This window comes from Rhinopithecus bieti, unplaced genomic scaffold (assembly GCF_001698545.2).
Source record: "Rhinopithecus bieti isolate Rb0 unplaced genomic scaffold, ASM169854v2 scaffold_25396, whole genome shotgun sequence".
NCBI classification, from domain to species: domain Eukaryota; kingdom Metazoa; phylum Chordata; class Mammalia; order Primates; family Cercopithecidae; genus Rhinopithecus; species Rhinopithecus bieti.
Genome location: NW_016812016.1, coordinates 1964881 through 1981445, shown reverse-complemented (window position 1 = coordinate 1981445; position 16565 = coordinate 1964881). Strand labels below are relative to the sequence as shown.

The 16565-nt window shown below is 41.8% G+C and overlaps 1 protein-coding gene across 1 annotated transcript in view; it reads right to left on the bottom strand.

Moving 5' to 3' along the window:
• The window catches only part of KIF16B (kinesin family member 16B), a 316846-nt gene that overhangs the window by 104076 nt on the left and 196205 nt on the right, over positions 1–16565 (bottom strand). The window contains exons 18-22 of the mRNA XM_017895492.1: positions 12538–12591; positions 9643–11001; positions 5107–5259; positions 2137–2233; positions 1067–1117 (exon numbers count right to left, since the gene is read on the bottom strand). Coding sequence (XP_017750981.1) covers positions 1067–1117; positions 2137–2233; positions 5107–5259; positions 9643–11001; positions 12538–12591 — 1714 coding nt within the window. The remainder of the gene's footprint in view (positions 1–1066; positions 1118–2136; positions 2234–5106; positions 5260–9642; positions 11002–12537; positions 12592–16565) is intronic.

Here is a 16565-nt window from a genome sequence, read left to right as displayed (position 1 = left end):
ATCCACAGTACCCACTTCTTGATCTAATATTTCATTTTCCCTACAATAAATTCCAAGCCCTCTGATTCAATGTTTAGAAGGTCAAATTTAGTTATGAAAATAAGTCCATGATCATATGTCCAAAACGCAATAAAGGCAAACTTAATGAAAATCAGATAGCAAGGCCAAAAGAAATGCCCGAGTGTTCTAGCCCAGGTTACATTTCTCTCTCCTTTGGGTTTGTTTCATGGGAATCAAATGTTTCCATCAACATTAATAGGAATTATCATAACTGTTATCTACAAGTCATCACCATGGAAGGACTACTGTGCACCCGCTATGTGCAAGGTACTGTGGACACAAAGAAATGAAAGCCAGTGGCTTGCTCTGTAGAGGAGGGAGATGGGTATCCAGGGGAAGATCACATCATTACTGGATGACTGGCAGCAGGGCGTGGCTGTGGCCAAAGTCAGCTCAGCCTCTGTGAACATCCACCTCTTGCTGTCTGTTCAGTAATGTATGAACACCATCTGGAAAATTTCCATCACCTACTATTTTTGGGGGGTTGATTTTTTTTAAATTTACAAATATGTGGGAGGGACATGCCTCTTAGTGGAGGAAAATACCAGTGAAATCTTACAAATTGCATGCCCAAATAAACCTTGGTTTGACAATCTACCAGAGAAACAAGTTAATCAATCAAGAGTGTTTCTTTTGTACTACTGCCAACTCACAGTCTATAAAATGGACAGGAGGAGTACGGAGTTTCATTTCCAAACCCCATATCTGATTCTGATTATATAATTCTGCCTTTTAAATGCAGACCAAGGGAAAATATACTGCCACAAATGAAAAACTGGGCAAAGCTCCATCATAGCTACATGCCATTCAAATAAAGTTAAAGCAGTTTCAATCTGCAGGATTCCGTTTAATTTTAAGTCCGTATAATAGCTTGCCTTTCCTATTAGCCATTAATCTCATTGAGACCTCAAAATTCTAATTATACAACTAAACATTAAGAAAATGTAATCACATAAGCATGCCATAATTTAAGGCAACCCTATCAATCTGAAAAATCATTACCTACCTCATATTTTAGTTTACGTTGAATGGTGCCATTGTGAAGTTTCTCATTATCCTGAAAAGAAAATAAAAAGCCCTCTATATTAAATTATAGCAAGTTCATGGGGCGGGGGACTGATTCGACTACAAGTATTTATGGGAATGGAAATCTAAATAAACATACTTGTCATTCAACAATGACAACCCTTCTATATAATTTATATCCCCAAGATAAACACGACTCTATTGATCCATCTGCCATCAGAGAACTGAACTATTTACTCCTAATCCTAAAATTCTAAGAATAATATTAAAAACAAGATTTCCTTAGGGAATTTCTTAATTTGCAGGATAGAAATGCATGGTCTTTATTTGTCACAAATATGTATCTTCTAAAAGTCAATATTCTATTTATATTTTGGATAATTTACAAAGTAAATTAAATAAATACGGAATTTGGAAGTATTTTGGAAGAAAACAGAAGAATGTTGTATGTAGAATTAAAAAGTATTTTAGACTTTATAATCACTTAAAAGTTGTCACAGAATTACAAAACTATAAAGTTACTCTTGAATTAATACTATTTATAAACTGTTACACTCTGCCCAAGTAATATTTAATATTTTTTCTAGAACATTCCACATCTGAATTTTCTCACTGGAAAACAAAAGAACCCACCACCACTACCCCCAAAAACTTATCTTCAAGGTCATCTTGAAAGATTAATGGGCTGAGTGCGGTGGCTCATGCCTGCAATCCCAGCACTTTGGGAAGCCGAGGCGGGCGGATCACTTGAGGTCAGGAGTTTGAGGCCAGCCTGGCCAACATGGTGGTAGAAACCCTGTCTACTAAAAATACAAAAATTAGCCAGGTGTGGTGGCGGGCGCCTATAGTCCTAGCTACTCAGGAGGCTGAGGCATGAGAGTCGTTTGAACTGGGAGGTGGAGGTTGCAGTGAGCCAAGATGGTGCCACTGCACTCCAGCCTGGTTGACAGAGCAAGACTCAATCTCAAACAAAAAAAAAAAAAAAGAAAAAAGGAAAAAAGAAAGATGAATGAACGTGTTACTTCGTGTTATTTGGCTCCTTCAGCTTACCTTCATCATGTCTGCAGACGTACTGCAGCCTTCACTAATCACACGATGAAAATCCTGAAGGCGTCTTTGGACTTCTTCTTCAATGTAAGCATTGATTCTGAAACACAGTGGAGATGGAGTAGATCTGACACTTCTAACCGCACACGACATTCTGAGATCCTTTCTTTACTATGCCCTTCACGACAGGAAGCAATCTCATTCTAAATGCCAAACCTAACAACAACTTGAGAACTTCAACATTTTTACTTTTTTCAAGAAATCTGGTGCTACGTGTTCACTATCTGGGTTTTGCCCAAATGAGGCAGAACTGAACAAGTAATAGAATATTGGGAATGGAAAGGAGATTAAGTGATCCCATCCAAGTCCTTAGTGGAATGCTTGCTGTAGGATGGGAGAAATCAGTCACTGGTTTCAGAAGGCTCTGTGGTCTCTGATCTGACGCCAAGACAGAACATTTCATTCACAGAGCCCTGGGTTCCTCATACAGAAAAGGATAATACAGATGATAGTTATTTCTCACATCTCAAGGTCATGTATGAGAATTACCAAAAAAGAAAAACAAATAAGCAAGAGATGGACATACTCTCTACGAATCTTCCTCATTCAGATTGAACAACGTCTTGCATACTTGTATTCCCAGTCTGTCTTGTCTCTCCAAATGGGTTCTCTGTACCTGGTCAGCAAGACCACATCTTAAAGGTCTCTACCTTCCAAAACGCCTAGGACAGGGCCAAGACAGAGATGAAGCCAAACACCGCTGACTTTTGAAGCAGTGTCAACTTATTATCTGATATCTCATAAAATGTAGGTGAAGTTGTATGAAGCAAAACTATCAGCCTTGACCACCTCAGTGGATTTTGGTCTAATCTCTGGTCATTCCACCTCACTGTTTTTAGGTCATTACTCCTGGAGGAACCAGAGAGACTAGAGAATTTTATTTTCATCGAAAATCTTTCTAGTGGCAGAGAGTGCCAAATGGAAGTCATTCTGTTCTAGACTTCCCTCCTCCAATTCTACAGGTACTGATTAGATGGATTATTACTATTTTTGAGACAGAGTCTCACTCTTGTCTCCCAGCCTGGAGGGCTGTGGTATGATCTCCGCTCACTGCAACCTCCGCCTCCCGGGTTCATGTGAGTCTCCTGCCTTAGCCTCCCAGATAGCTGGGATTACAGGTACCCGCCACCACACCCGGCTAATTTTTGTATTTTTAGTGGAGACAGGGTTTCACTATGTTGGTCAGGCTGGTCTCGAACTCATGACCTCAGGTGATCTGTCCAGTTCGGCCTCCCAAAGTGCTGGGATTACAGGTGTGAGCCACCATGCCCAGCCAGATGGATTATTTTAAATTAATTGGTTTCCATGTTTATATGTTAGCACATTCACTAAATAAATAAGTAAATCTGCATAAACACATGCATAATCCTGTAATCATTTCTATACAACAGAACAAAGAGAAAAGATTTTCTAAAATGCTAGGCAAAGAGATTAAAATTTTAGGTAAAAGAGCCAAAATAAAGCAGAATGTTTATCTTTCAATATTGAAAACAAAATTGTGTGCCACCGAAAACTGTGTGCTACTGAACATGAGTGAAGGCCATTTACAACTTATCACCCCTGATACTCATTTAATTTTGAAACTAGCCCTGTGGGATATGAGGCTTATGCCATTCTGAGTACATTTTGATATCCAAATATATATCTCCTAACATCTAGGGTTCAAGACTGCCCAATTTCAAATGTTCCCATGTTTAAATGGAGTGAAGAAGAATAATCATTGTTTTCTTATAGGCAAAGAATAATTAAGCTGATTTTTCTAAGGGCTCTAAGCCGCAGAGCAACACACAATGCCACCTAAGCTGAAAATCACTTAACTAAAGTAACATTAGATATAGGTTTATTATACTCACAATCATTCTGAATATACTAGTTTTTATAACAAACTTTATCTATTAGTAATCCACGACATATAAATTAACTGTCAACATAAGGTCCTCCTCCTTGGTACAGTTAAGGTAATTCTAGGTCTTTGTTTTTGTCAACCTGGCCTTGCCTCACTTTGTGCTGGATGAGCTGGTTCCCCTGCAACTTTTCATTCCACCCTCTCATTCAAACCACACTTGACCCTTGAACAACACAGGTTTGAACAGCACAGGTCCACTGATATGTGAATTTTTTCCAATAAATACAGTTGGACCTCCCTATTAGTGGTTTCACATCCACAACTGTACACAGATTGAAAATGTAAGGACGGCAACTTTTTCTAACCGCAGGCTCCAGAGGGCTAACGGGGGACTTCAGGATGTGTGGATTTTGTATCAAAGAGCCGTCCTGAAACCAATCCTATGCAGATACCAAGGGACAACTGTACCTGCAACAAGATGGATCTGGCTAGCCAGGTCTCAAGTCCTTAACTTTCTTGAAACCACCCCTTACTATTGGGGTCCGTGCCAGGGGTGGTGGAGAACGAACAGACACAAGAGACAAAGACAAACAGAGAACATGGCGGCCGCGCCTAGAGCCTCCGCCTCACTTTATTTATACTCCATAAATCCCACGTCAGCAAAATAACACAATGCAAAACAAACTTTCTGCACCCAGATGTAACCTTCTGCTTAGTTCCTTGTCTCTAAGTTATTTCTTATTTTGTCTGCCTTCTTGGCGCCTACTAGAGTTCATTAAAAGTTCAACTAGAGATACTGTCCTTGACTACTGGAGTTCATTAGTGCAACTAGATAGAGATACTGTCATTGAGCCTTATCTATTCTTAGCATATTATTTTCAATGGCCCCTGCACCTTACCCTACCACTGGCAGGCCAATGGCAGATGAAGGCAGAGCACATCTCAAGCACATGTACTACCTGTTGCCCTTAATACAGCCCTCCAGATACAAAGTAGTTCAATAGAGAAACAATGAATCCTTGAGTCACATCAAATGAGAAGCCTGGAATCACTTTCATGTCCAGTACCTGGCATCCATGAGGGGAACCAGTTGTGGTTTTTCAGCACTGACTGGCAAGCTGGAAGAAGCCACCTTCCCTTCCAGGGTCCCATGATGACTTTTTTGAACACCATCGACCTCATAAATCTTCTGTTTCAGCTGCTGGATTTCATATTCTAACCTACACAGATAGGAGCCACATAATTCATTCATTAATAGTATTTCCTGATCATCCTTACCGTGTGAGACATTGTTTTAGACAACATGGGGGATCAAGATCTGTCCTCTGTGTACAAAGAACTTTACCTTCTAGTAGAAAAGGTGCCACATACCCATAAGACAAGACATAAAGTGCCAATGGGCCACAAGAAGGGTTCAGGACGAGCACTGTAGGCATCCAGAAGGTAGAGTAAATCTGACCATCAAGAGCAAAGATCTCTCCACTGTGCTCCAAACAAGTCCTAGAGGTAGGTGTGTAGGATTCTGAGGCCTGTAACTCCTGCTTCAACAAGAGTTGGTTGTGGACTACATATCAGGGTTCTGGTAAATACTTACGTTTGACGAAAAAGATCTATGTTTTAAAGAGTTTTAAAAACCACAAATCTAGGAGAAATTTCAGTCAAGGCAGTTCTAAGTTGAGTCTCCAGAGGCCAGTGGGAATGTAGGCATTTGGAGACGATGGCAGAAGATTATCTAAGTGCAGAAAGCAATATGAGCAATGGGGCAAGGCCATGAAAACCAGGCATCCACTTTGCGCTGAGGCAGAGGGCGTGGGAAGGGGAAGCAGAAAAGACAGGCCTAGGAAAGTAGGCTGAGTTCCACGAGAAACTAAAATAAACCATAAAATTTACCTCCAATGATAAATGATACATCTATATGAGGTCAAATGTCTGTAAGGTCTTTCTCCCACCAGCCCAGGCATACTTGAATCCAGGGCCATCAGGCCAGAGGGCCAAGCTTGCCAGTGAATTTGGCCTCAGGAAGCATGAGACTGCAGTCCACTCACTGTGCGAACTTGGCGAAGTTATTTAAACATGGGTCTCAATTTCTTCATGGATCAAATGAGAGTGTCAACTAATCTCCCTCAATTCCTTCAGCTCTAAAGATCAGAAATTCTGCCTTCAGTTGCCAACCCTCTGGTGTCACCAGCAGCAATCTGACTGCTCTATCTTGAACGTGAAAGCCAAGTTCTGAACTTTCCGACATGGATCACCGGGTCATGAGGGTAAGCACTCATGAGACCCACAAGTGGCTGTGCCCAGTTTAACTCAGCCGTTTCTTGGTCTACTGATTAGCAAGTACTTCTAGAGCATCAACTTGCAGAACATACAGTATTTTCAAAAGACAAGACATAAACAAACAAAAAAAAAGATGTCAGAGGCCTGGCGGTGGGCAAAGAAATGAGGAGCAATATTAATAGGGTATTATCAATGGCCAAAAAAACCCAAACAAACAAAAACAAACCAAAAAAAAAAAAAAATGAGCTGGATGTCGGCAGACAATTAGCAATGTTTACAGTTAAGAAAACTCCTGCTGGGGTTGTTAAGAATTGTCCTTCAGCACAGGGCCAGTAGCCAGTGAAAAAGATTCCACAGAGCAAAGGAGGGTTTGAGTGGTATCCTGAAGCCTCAGTGAGATTTATATGGGTGGCAAGGGACAAGCTGGCCTTCCCGTGTGTGGCAGATGCATGGTCAGAAGACTAGAGGGCTAAGTGGCTCAGAGATGGGTGATAAGATTGAGATCTGACTTACAACTCTGCCACTTTCTGACTGTGTGACATTCATCCCCAGTGGTTATACAACTACTGCAGGCTGCAGTTCCCTCATGTGTAAACTGTAGGTGATGGCACTCTATGGGAAAAGTAAATGACAACGCACACACAGCATTTAAAGCAGGATCTGAGGTACACACAGTTATTCTTCATGGCTTGCCTCATGACTATTATCATCGTTGCCATTGTTAAAGGACTCTGACAAGAAAACAGGATTAAGTGTGAGTATTAACAACTTGCCTCTGTTATCCCTGCTATGGTGACAGGAGGTGTTTCCAGTTGGGTTACCTGATCCATGTCAATGGGGCAGCTGGAATGAGCAGGTGGTGGGAAGAAAGGCAGGAAAATGGATTAAACCTGGTTCATAAAGCACTGAGAAGGCAATGGGAGAGCCAAGTTCAGGACATTCTTGTCCAGTCTGGTCCCACATGAATTTAATATTTCACACTTGCGGAATTTTACAAGGGGCCAAGTCAGGCTGCATGGTGAATCCTGGCTTAGCCGTGAGAACCCTGGGAGAAAATGAAGCACAACAGAAACTCCCATAGAAAGCTGTAGGGGCATCGCAGTCAGAACACAGAGCCCGGAATCTGTTGGCCTGAATTAGCACTTAGCTAAGTCTATTTCATGAAAACTCATGAAGCTAACAGCCCCCTTTACTTGGCTTCTGAGGGAACACTCACATTGTGTAATCACTTCTGTGGAAACTGCAATACTGTGTCTGCTATTATACAGTATTAATACTAAATGGCCAGGTGACAAAAGCCAAGGACATCAAGCTAAAAGCTCATGCTGCATTCTTATTGCACACTACAGGCTACAAATTGAGAGTGTGCCCTCCACTACTTTAAATTTCCTGGGGCTGGATCTTTGTCTAGCAATTTCATTTACATAACATACCTGCAATCATTTTCTTAAACCCCCAACCTATTTCTCTGAAATAACAGCATTAGGGTTTTTGATTGTTACTTTGTTGCTGTTTTGCCTGAGGAAACTACCAGATAGTGATGGTAAATATAATCCATAGCATAACCCAATCATTTGAATGGAAGTTGTCCCGACCTTTTCAGGCAATGTGATGGGTGAAGGCTACAGTAACACTTCTGAGTGGGTCTTGCCTTGTTATCAGCAACCAGTCCCATGTGTCTGCTAAACGCCAAGGTGGGGTGTCCTGGCCAGTACACTGGACCTCCGGACCTAAGGGGCTCCCTTAGGAGGTGCTGTGGGTGGGGGAAGTACTGCAGAGAGGGCAAGGTTTCTGTTCTCCAATTTGAGCTTAAGATCTCAACCGAGCAGGGAGTGGTGGCTCATGCCTATAATCCCAGCACTTCAGAAGGCTCAGGTGGGAGAACTGCTTGAACCTAGGAGTTTGAGACCAGCCTGGGCAACACAGGGAGACCCCATCTCTTTAAATAAATAAATAAAAAGCCAGGCATGTAGTATATACCTGGGGTCCCAGCCATTTGGGTGGCTGGGGCAGGAGGATTGCTTGAGCCCAGGAGTTTGAGGCTGCAGTGAGCTATGATCACACTACTGCACTCCAGCCTGGACCCAGAACAAGACCCTGTGATCTCATCCATCCTCTTCTTACACAAGTGGTGACACTGAGGCCCAGCGATGAAAGATCCTGCCCAAGGTAAGAACATCCTACCATCTTGATATGAAGGGGCTGAACCAGGCTATTAATTCCTCTTGCAAGTCTCCAGATCGGGTGATGTTTGCATCACCCAGGTGGCTGTTGGCCTTTCTGTGAGTCCTGTCATCATGTCTTCAAGGCTCCAAAAAAGGTGTTCTCAAATTCACGTAACATTCATTTTGAGAACTTATGGTCTGGTAAGCATGGTGACAGAAAATAGGTGAAGGAAGATAAATATTCTTACCTTACAAGACAAGAGTGCTAGTTTCCTAGTTTTATTTTTCACAACAACAAAAATAATACCAGTAAATCACCAAACATGTTCTAATATCCCACTGTGTTCAGAATCATCTGGAGTTTTGTTTGTTGGTTTGGTTGATTGTTTTATAATGCAGAGTCCTGAGGCCTCCTCTTAAATACTGTGACTCAATAGGGGTGGGAGAAATATTTATTTTTTATTCCCAATAGGTTGTAGAAATCAGTAGCCTGTATGCAAACCATGAACTCCAGGGATGATACTTACTTCAACAAGTGCTAGTCATGGAGAAGATGCAAAACCATTGGTAAGAAAGGGCAGGGAAGCAGAGATGGAACGAGGTGAGGGAGGAGGGCGGAAAATAGGGAGAGAAGGAAAGAGACAGGGAGCAAGCGAGAAAGGGGTGAGGAGGGAAGGAAGAAAGGGGAAGGAGAGGAAAGAGAGAGGGCAAAGGAAAAAAAAGGAGGAGGAAATAGATGCAATGGAAGAGAAAGGAGGGAACGGAAGGGGAAGAAGAAAGAGAAAAGAGAGGGAGGCAGGCAGGGGAGATAAGAAAGAAGCAAAGGAGAAATCAAAGTGGAAACTTTCTCAGTCTTGCATTTATCAAAATATTAAAACACACACATTCCATAGGTGAGCGGGATAATGAACATGGGCTTTGCTTTTGTTCGTGTGTTTTTCAACTCTAGGCCAACAATTCTAAAACAAGGACACTAAGGAGAAATACAAGTCTAGGGGTACTTTCCTCAGTTCTGGCAAATACAAGCATTTGCCTATGTATTAGAGAATATGAAGGCTAAAAGAATAACTTAAAAAAAAGTGATAAACACAACATGAGGAGTGAAAAATGAGCACTCATTTGGCACCCACTGTATGCCACACCCTTCCTTCCCAATCTCACCTCTCCTGGTCCTTCTCCAGGGCTTCCTGCTCAGCCTCCAGGCTAGCCTGGAGCCCTGACTGCTCTCTGCTGCCGCTGTTCAGACTGGCAAGTTTCTGCCTCTGCTCTTCAATCTCCATGCCCAGGGTGGAGCGCCTCTGCAGCGCAGAATGTCTCCTCTCCAGCCTGGCCAGGGCCCGCTCCAGCGCCTCTCTCTGCTGCTTCTCTCTGGACTCCAGAATCTCCTTTTCCTTTTTCCTCACTTTTTCCTCCTGACGCGCAATGTTGGCAGTGAATTCAAAGGTGGCTTGGAGCTTTTGCAGCTGGCTTGCATTGGCCTGGTACTGTGCAAGCTGTTCTTCTTTTTCTTCCATTTCCTTTTCTACTTGATAAAGAGTGTTGTCTAAGCTGAGAGGGCCTCTGTCAAGAATTTCAAATGCTCTTTGCTTTTCTTCCAACAGAGTTGGCAAGTGATTCTGCAGGAGGTACTGTAGCTGGCGTTCTTTATATTGCAGCCTGTACTCCACTGGCTTTATTTTCTCGAAATCTTGAGCCACTTCTGTGACATCTGTGAAACTCTCTTCATGTTTTCCCAACAATCTAGATTCTTTGTCATGTTCACATTTTAAACACTCTAGGATCTCCTGTTCTTCTTGGACTTCTTTTTTCAGGAGGTCTCTCTGCTGAACCAGGTCCTTCTCCAAGTTCACTAGCTTGACAAGCTGCCTTCTCTTGAATTCGAAGAAACGCAGTTGAGCCTTTTCTAACTCCTCACCATCTTCATCCCCTCCAGCACGAGCCTCCTTCACCCGCAGCAGGGATTCCCGAATGCCTTCCAGGTCTCTCTTCTCCTCTTCCACCCATTGCACCTCCCCGCGCCGCAGGAGCTGGATCATCTCCTGCTTCTCTCGGAGCTGCTCTTCCAGATGGGCCACGAGCATGACCTGCTCCTTCTCCTGCTCCTCCAGTCTCTTTTTTTCCAGTTCAAGCTTGGCATACTGTTCATCTTTTTCCTTCTGGAGCCGGTCCAGTTCTTGAAATATCTGAAACTTCTCAGCCTTCTCATTGTTGTTGAGTTCTTTGAGTCGTTGGAGTTCTTCTTGGACGCGGAGAAAGGTCTCTTCTTCTTGTCTCTTCTTCTGCAGCTCGATTTCCTGCTGTTCCCTCAGCCTCTCCTCTTCAAATTTTTCCTTCTCAGCAAGCAAATCCTTTAGCTTGTTCTCAATGTGGAAGCTGCGGCGTTTGAGGCTCTCCTCCTGCTTACGAATCTGGAGCTGCACGATTTCCGTCTCCTTGCGCTGGGTCTCCACCTCCTGCTGCATCCGCTCCAGTTCAGCCTTATCTGATTTCTGCTTTTCCTCCATTTCTTCTATGAGTTTCCTGAAATGCAAAGCACTGACTGGTTGTTATCTGATCATTGTTCAAATGTTGCTCTAACTTTACTGAAATGTTCTGAAAATGCACAGATGACTAGGTTAAAGCCTCCATCAAAACAAAAAAAGAAGAGCAACTGCTTTCCTTTAAATTTCCAGCAGCATCCTGTTTAATTTTTTTATTTTTTAACTGTCCAACATATCATCTGCCTATACTCCTGAAGTGGCTTCTGATACCATTTCTTTGTAGAGCCTATAATCACAACGTGTTATGTATGATATCATTTTAAAAGGCCCCTGAACTCGAAGAGAAAGAGCCATGCCCAATTTAAATTAAATGTGAATAACTTTATTCAGCCCAATGACTAAAACTCAACAGAAGTTCAGTTACAAGACAACATTAAATAAAAATGCTTATGCTGTCCTCATCTCATTGGGGTCAAATATCAAAGTCATGATAATCGACAGTTCATTGTTCCAGCTAAAAAACTACATACTACGTAGCATTTAATCACTAGTTTGGGACAAATGGTGATCATCAAATGGTCCAAAATGTTAGTTTACTAGTGCATAACACTGAAACTAACTGGAGCCTCCATTAGAATATATACATGCATAATTTTGCAGGCTGGTGGGGAGGTGACATGTTGTGTTTTCTGTTGGACAACAAATGATCTCCACAGGGCACTGTACCATAAAGTTTAGGGCTGGGATGGCCTCCAGAGGAAGAGCACAGAGTTAGAGTAGGAATACACAGCCTCCACCTCCTGACCCACCAAATGTTTATCCTGGATAATGCTGGAAACTAAGACAATTTATTTGTGACATTTAAACTCCAGGTCCTACAAAATAAACATTTACTTTGCAGATTTTCTATAGCTTTGGTTTTCACTCTAATTGTCATCTTTGATCTACGTCTTGGCTGGTTAAATAGGACAGGAAAAACAGAAAAGGAGAAAATACAGTTTTATCAGGTAAAGAATTATTTCAGAACATATAAAGAACTGTCCAAATCAATTAAACAGCCATTTTTCCCTCCACCCTGTGCCCCCATACACAAAAGAAAAGTGAGCAAAGAATAAGAAAAGCAAATTATACATGGGGACATACAAACGGCTAAACAGTATCAGGAAAAATGTTTTAAAAGCAGGGAGGTAGAAGGAAGGGAAATTGTCATTCTTCGGGCTTTTTAAAAACTCAGGGGATATTATTAAGAGAAGATTTACTTTTGATTACATTTAAATGAATACATTTTGGTGTATTAAATTTAATTGGTGTGTTAGATTTGCCTACTGACTCTATTTCTCGTTTCTCATAAATATTTGAAGATGAACTGTTTAAAAAAATTTACACTTGAAGAAAAACCAACTACTCCAAAACAAAAACAAAACAAAACAAAAAGACCTGCAGTCATTAGACATGTAAATAACAGACACAGAGCAAGAGCGAAGTACTGAAGCAGACACAGATGAAATCAGTCCAGGATATTAACACAGGAATCCAGACTACAGCAGTGTTGAAACTTGAACCCCATGTGGCTTACCTTTTACTTTCTAATTTTTCAAGCTCTTCACGCTGTTGCCTCTCAAATTCAAGTCTAATAAAATCAAATGAAAATGAGTCACTTTTCTAAAGACCTTTTCTCTCTCTCTCTCACTCTCTCTATACAGAGTCACATATTTAAAAGGGCATCAGTTTTCCAAACATTACTATTAATTACCATGGATTAGCAAGATTAAAATGCATTCTTTGCTTTAGGACTATGATTAGGAATTAGACATACTTTTGGGTACTTGAACTCAGCTGAAAAGAACAGATTTTACTTGAAGGAAAACAAACAAAACAAAAACTGTATTGAAAAAGCAGAGTTAAACAAGACTTCTAAATAAGAAGCACGTCTACTCCATGCAGCTTAGCACTGATGAGTATATAAAAATGGAGAATCTCTACCTTAGACAGATGGGTCCTTTTATAGGGAAAAGACTGCCAGGGAGGTAGAGAGAGAGAGAGAGCACAGACATCAATTAAGGAAAGCATTTAATAGGAAGGAGTATCAGGAGAAAAGCAGTAAGGTACTTAAAAGCCAATAGCCATGCACAAATTGAAACATCTTTTTATAAATATCACATTTCCCAATAATTTCATGAAACAAACACTCCACTCCAAAAAGTTAGCTCTGTTATGTTTTATACTTCTCACACTTCTCATGATAATCATAGTAAACAACTGAGTACCAATAATAATTATAAACAGTAATCAAACTGGCACCTTTACTACTTTATAGATAGTTATACTGCATGTAGGTTCATCAAGTTCCTGCTGTAATTAATAGTTATGCAACACAGGAGTTATGGGGGTTGTGAGATTGTGAACAGATTCATAGTGGTGGTAAAATAAAGGGATTTAGGTCATCGGGAATTTTAAAACAACTCACTAAAATAACACAAGCTGATTTCTTATCAAATATTATATTTAATTATTGCAAAGTTTAACTATTCTTATTAAGCAGCAGAAACTGTATTTCTTTATTTTTTTTACAGGGTTGGGATTGAGGTTGGGTCAGACACTGCCAGCTACCCCACCCCCCCACCCCACCACGCTTGAACTATAATTCTTAAGCTTATACATTTTTCTGTTGTGGTAGAGGGCAGACACAGCTAAAAAGCTTGGCTACAGAAAAGTCACCATAAATCTTCTTCCTTGAATAATGTGCAAAATTCAGATTGGAAACAACTACTTAGTCATGAGTGAACAAACACTTCAAATAGTGCTTTCCAGTTTAATAAAGTGGGGAAATATTGAGAGTAAGATGTCTGGTGGATTTCGTTTTGGGGTTGTTTTTTGACACAGGGTCTTGCTTTGACGTCCAGGTTGGAGTGCAGTGGTGTGATCATGGCTCATTGCAGCTTTGACCTCCTGGGCTCAAGCAATCCTCCTCTCTCAGTCTCCTGAGCAGCTGGGACTACAGTATGGTGGCATTTTTAGGCAGAACTGAGTATCTCTTACATGGTAGGTGCTGTGTGGGGTGATTTGCACATAATCTCCCTCGTCCACCCAGCAAATTCTAAAGGCAGCAAACAGAATCTCCATTTTACAGATGAGGAATCCAAAAGTTTGGATATGTTGAACACCTTCTCCAAGTTCACAGTGGTAATAGGTAGTGGAGCCAGGATGTGAACTCATGGCAGCCTGCTTCTAAAATACCGCCTATTAACTCAGTTTATAAGCAATGTTCAAATTTGTGATATAAAATAAAAGTATTAAATATTTCATTGAAACTTGTTAGATAACCATATATTTATTCTACTGACAAACAAAAATAATCTGTACCTTAGCATGAGAAATCAGCCATATAAATCTAAATGAAAAGCCATATAAATCAAATGAAAATGATCATTCCTTTTTATTTAAGAATAAACAGAACCTTAGGAAGGATTCCAAATTGGTATCTTCACACTTCAGTAGAGTTCAGTCTTTCTAGAGATATTTACATAGTCAAAAGAATCACTGAATCAAATACTTTTAAAACCTAAGAATTTCCCTAATGGAATGAACTGTACTCTTGATTTTATTTTCTGTGAATGAGAGCTCAGTGCGCACACCAGTAGAGCTGGCTTTGACAGTGTCAGGTGTGCACAGCCAAAAATGCTACACTGAGCACTGGGCATTCGGATGGAAACCTACCATCTGAGGATTGTTTATAGAAACAAGTTCTGCGCATCACAAACTGGGGCCTGTCGTGGGGTAGGGGGAGGGGGGAGGGATAGCATTAGGAGATATACCTAATGTAAATGACGTGTTGGTGGGTGCAGCACACCAACATGGCACATGTGTACATATGTAACAAACCTGCGCGTTGTGCACACGTATCCTAGAACTTAAAGTATAATAAAAAACAAATAAATAAAAAAAGAAAAAAAAAGCTAAATGACATCTGGAACCCTGGCAGCAAAAAAAGGCAAACAAAAAAAGACACAGGTTCTGTGTTTGACAGTCAGTATGCCCTCCGTCACTTGTTCTTCCAGCCTTAGAAAGCATATTTCTCATCCCTTTTAACAAAGCAGGAAACCGAGGCTTACAGTATGTAAGCAGCAGAGGCAGGACTTGGATTCAAGTTCTGTAATAAAATCTCTGCTGCCAATCACAATTGTTGCTACTAGTGAGCTGCATGGTCTCAAGGAGGCAATTAGTTCTGAGTTTTTGTTTGTTTGTTTGTTTGTTTTTTGAGACGGAGTCCCGCTCTGCCACCCAGGCTGGAGTGCAGTGGCCGGATCTCAGCTCACTGCAAGCTCCGCCTCCCGGGTTCACGCCATTCTCCTGCCTCAGCCTCCCGAGTAGCTGGGACTACAGGCGCCCGCCACGTCGCCCGGCTAGTTTTTTGTATTTTAGTAGAGACGGGGTTTCACCATGTTAGCCAGGATGGTCTCGATCTCCTGACCTCGTGATCCGCCCCTCTCGGCCTCCCAAAGTGCTGGGATTACAGGCTTGAGCCACCGCGCCCGGCAGTTCTGAGTTTTAATATTTAATGTGACATTTTAACTGAGTACCTGCTTTTTAAAAATTGAGCACAGTGTCAAGTACTGTGTTAGGCAAGAGGCTCCAACAGTCTGTAAGAGAGATGTGGTCCCTGTCCCCACCAGGCTCCGGGTCTGTAAGTGACAGTCAGTGTGTCACATATAAGCATGGGGTACTGAGCCCAGAATTTGGTAGTACCTAGGATCAAGCAGAGCTTCCTGAAGAAGCATATATCTAATCTGGATCATTCTTTCTCTTACATGATATAGAAACTCAAAGAAAGCTAATAAAATCAGATTTGGGCTTGCTATAGGAGAGATGGCAAGACATGAAGCTCAAGAGGACAACAGAAGCTGGACAGTGAAGAGCCTTGAATGTTACATTAATGATTCTGAACTTGATCTTAAAGGCGGTGGCAGAAAAATGTCTTGGGCCAGGACTGTTGAAGAACACATATTCCTGGTGTTCTGTAGAAAACAGATGGGTGCGGGAGCAGTATAAGAAGGCAGAGACAAGTTAGTGGTAGAAACTTAAGCAGATGACAGAGCAGGACCCAAGTCAACTGTTTGCCTTGATCCTAGGTACTACCAAATTCTGGGCTCAGAACTCCATGCTCAGGTGTGACACACTGACTGTCACTTACTGATCAGGAGCCTGGGGGGGACAGGGACCACATCTCTCTTACAGACTGTTGTAGCCTCTTGCCTAGCACAGTACCTGACACTGTGCTCAATTTTTAAAAAGCAGGTGCTCAGTTGGCCAGGCACCGTGGCTCACACCTGTAATCCAGCACTTTGGGAGGCAGGCGGATCACCTAAAGTCAGGAGTTTGAGACCAGCCTGGCAAACACAGTGAAACCCTGTCATTACTAAAAATACAAAAAATTAGCCAGGCGTAGTGGTGGGCACCTGTAATCCCAGCTACTCGGGAGACTGAGGCAGGAGAATGGCTTGAACCCGGGAGGCAGAGGTTGCAGTGAACTGAGATCTCGCCACTGTACTCCAGCCTGGCAGACAAGAGCAAAACTACACCTCAAAAAAAAAAAAAAAAAAAAAA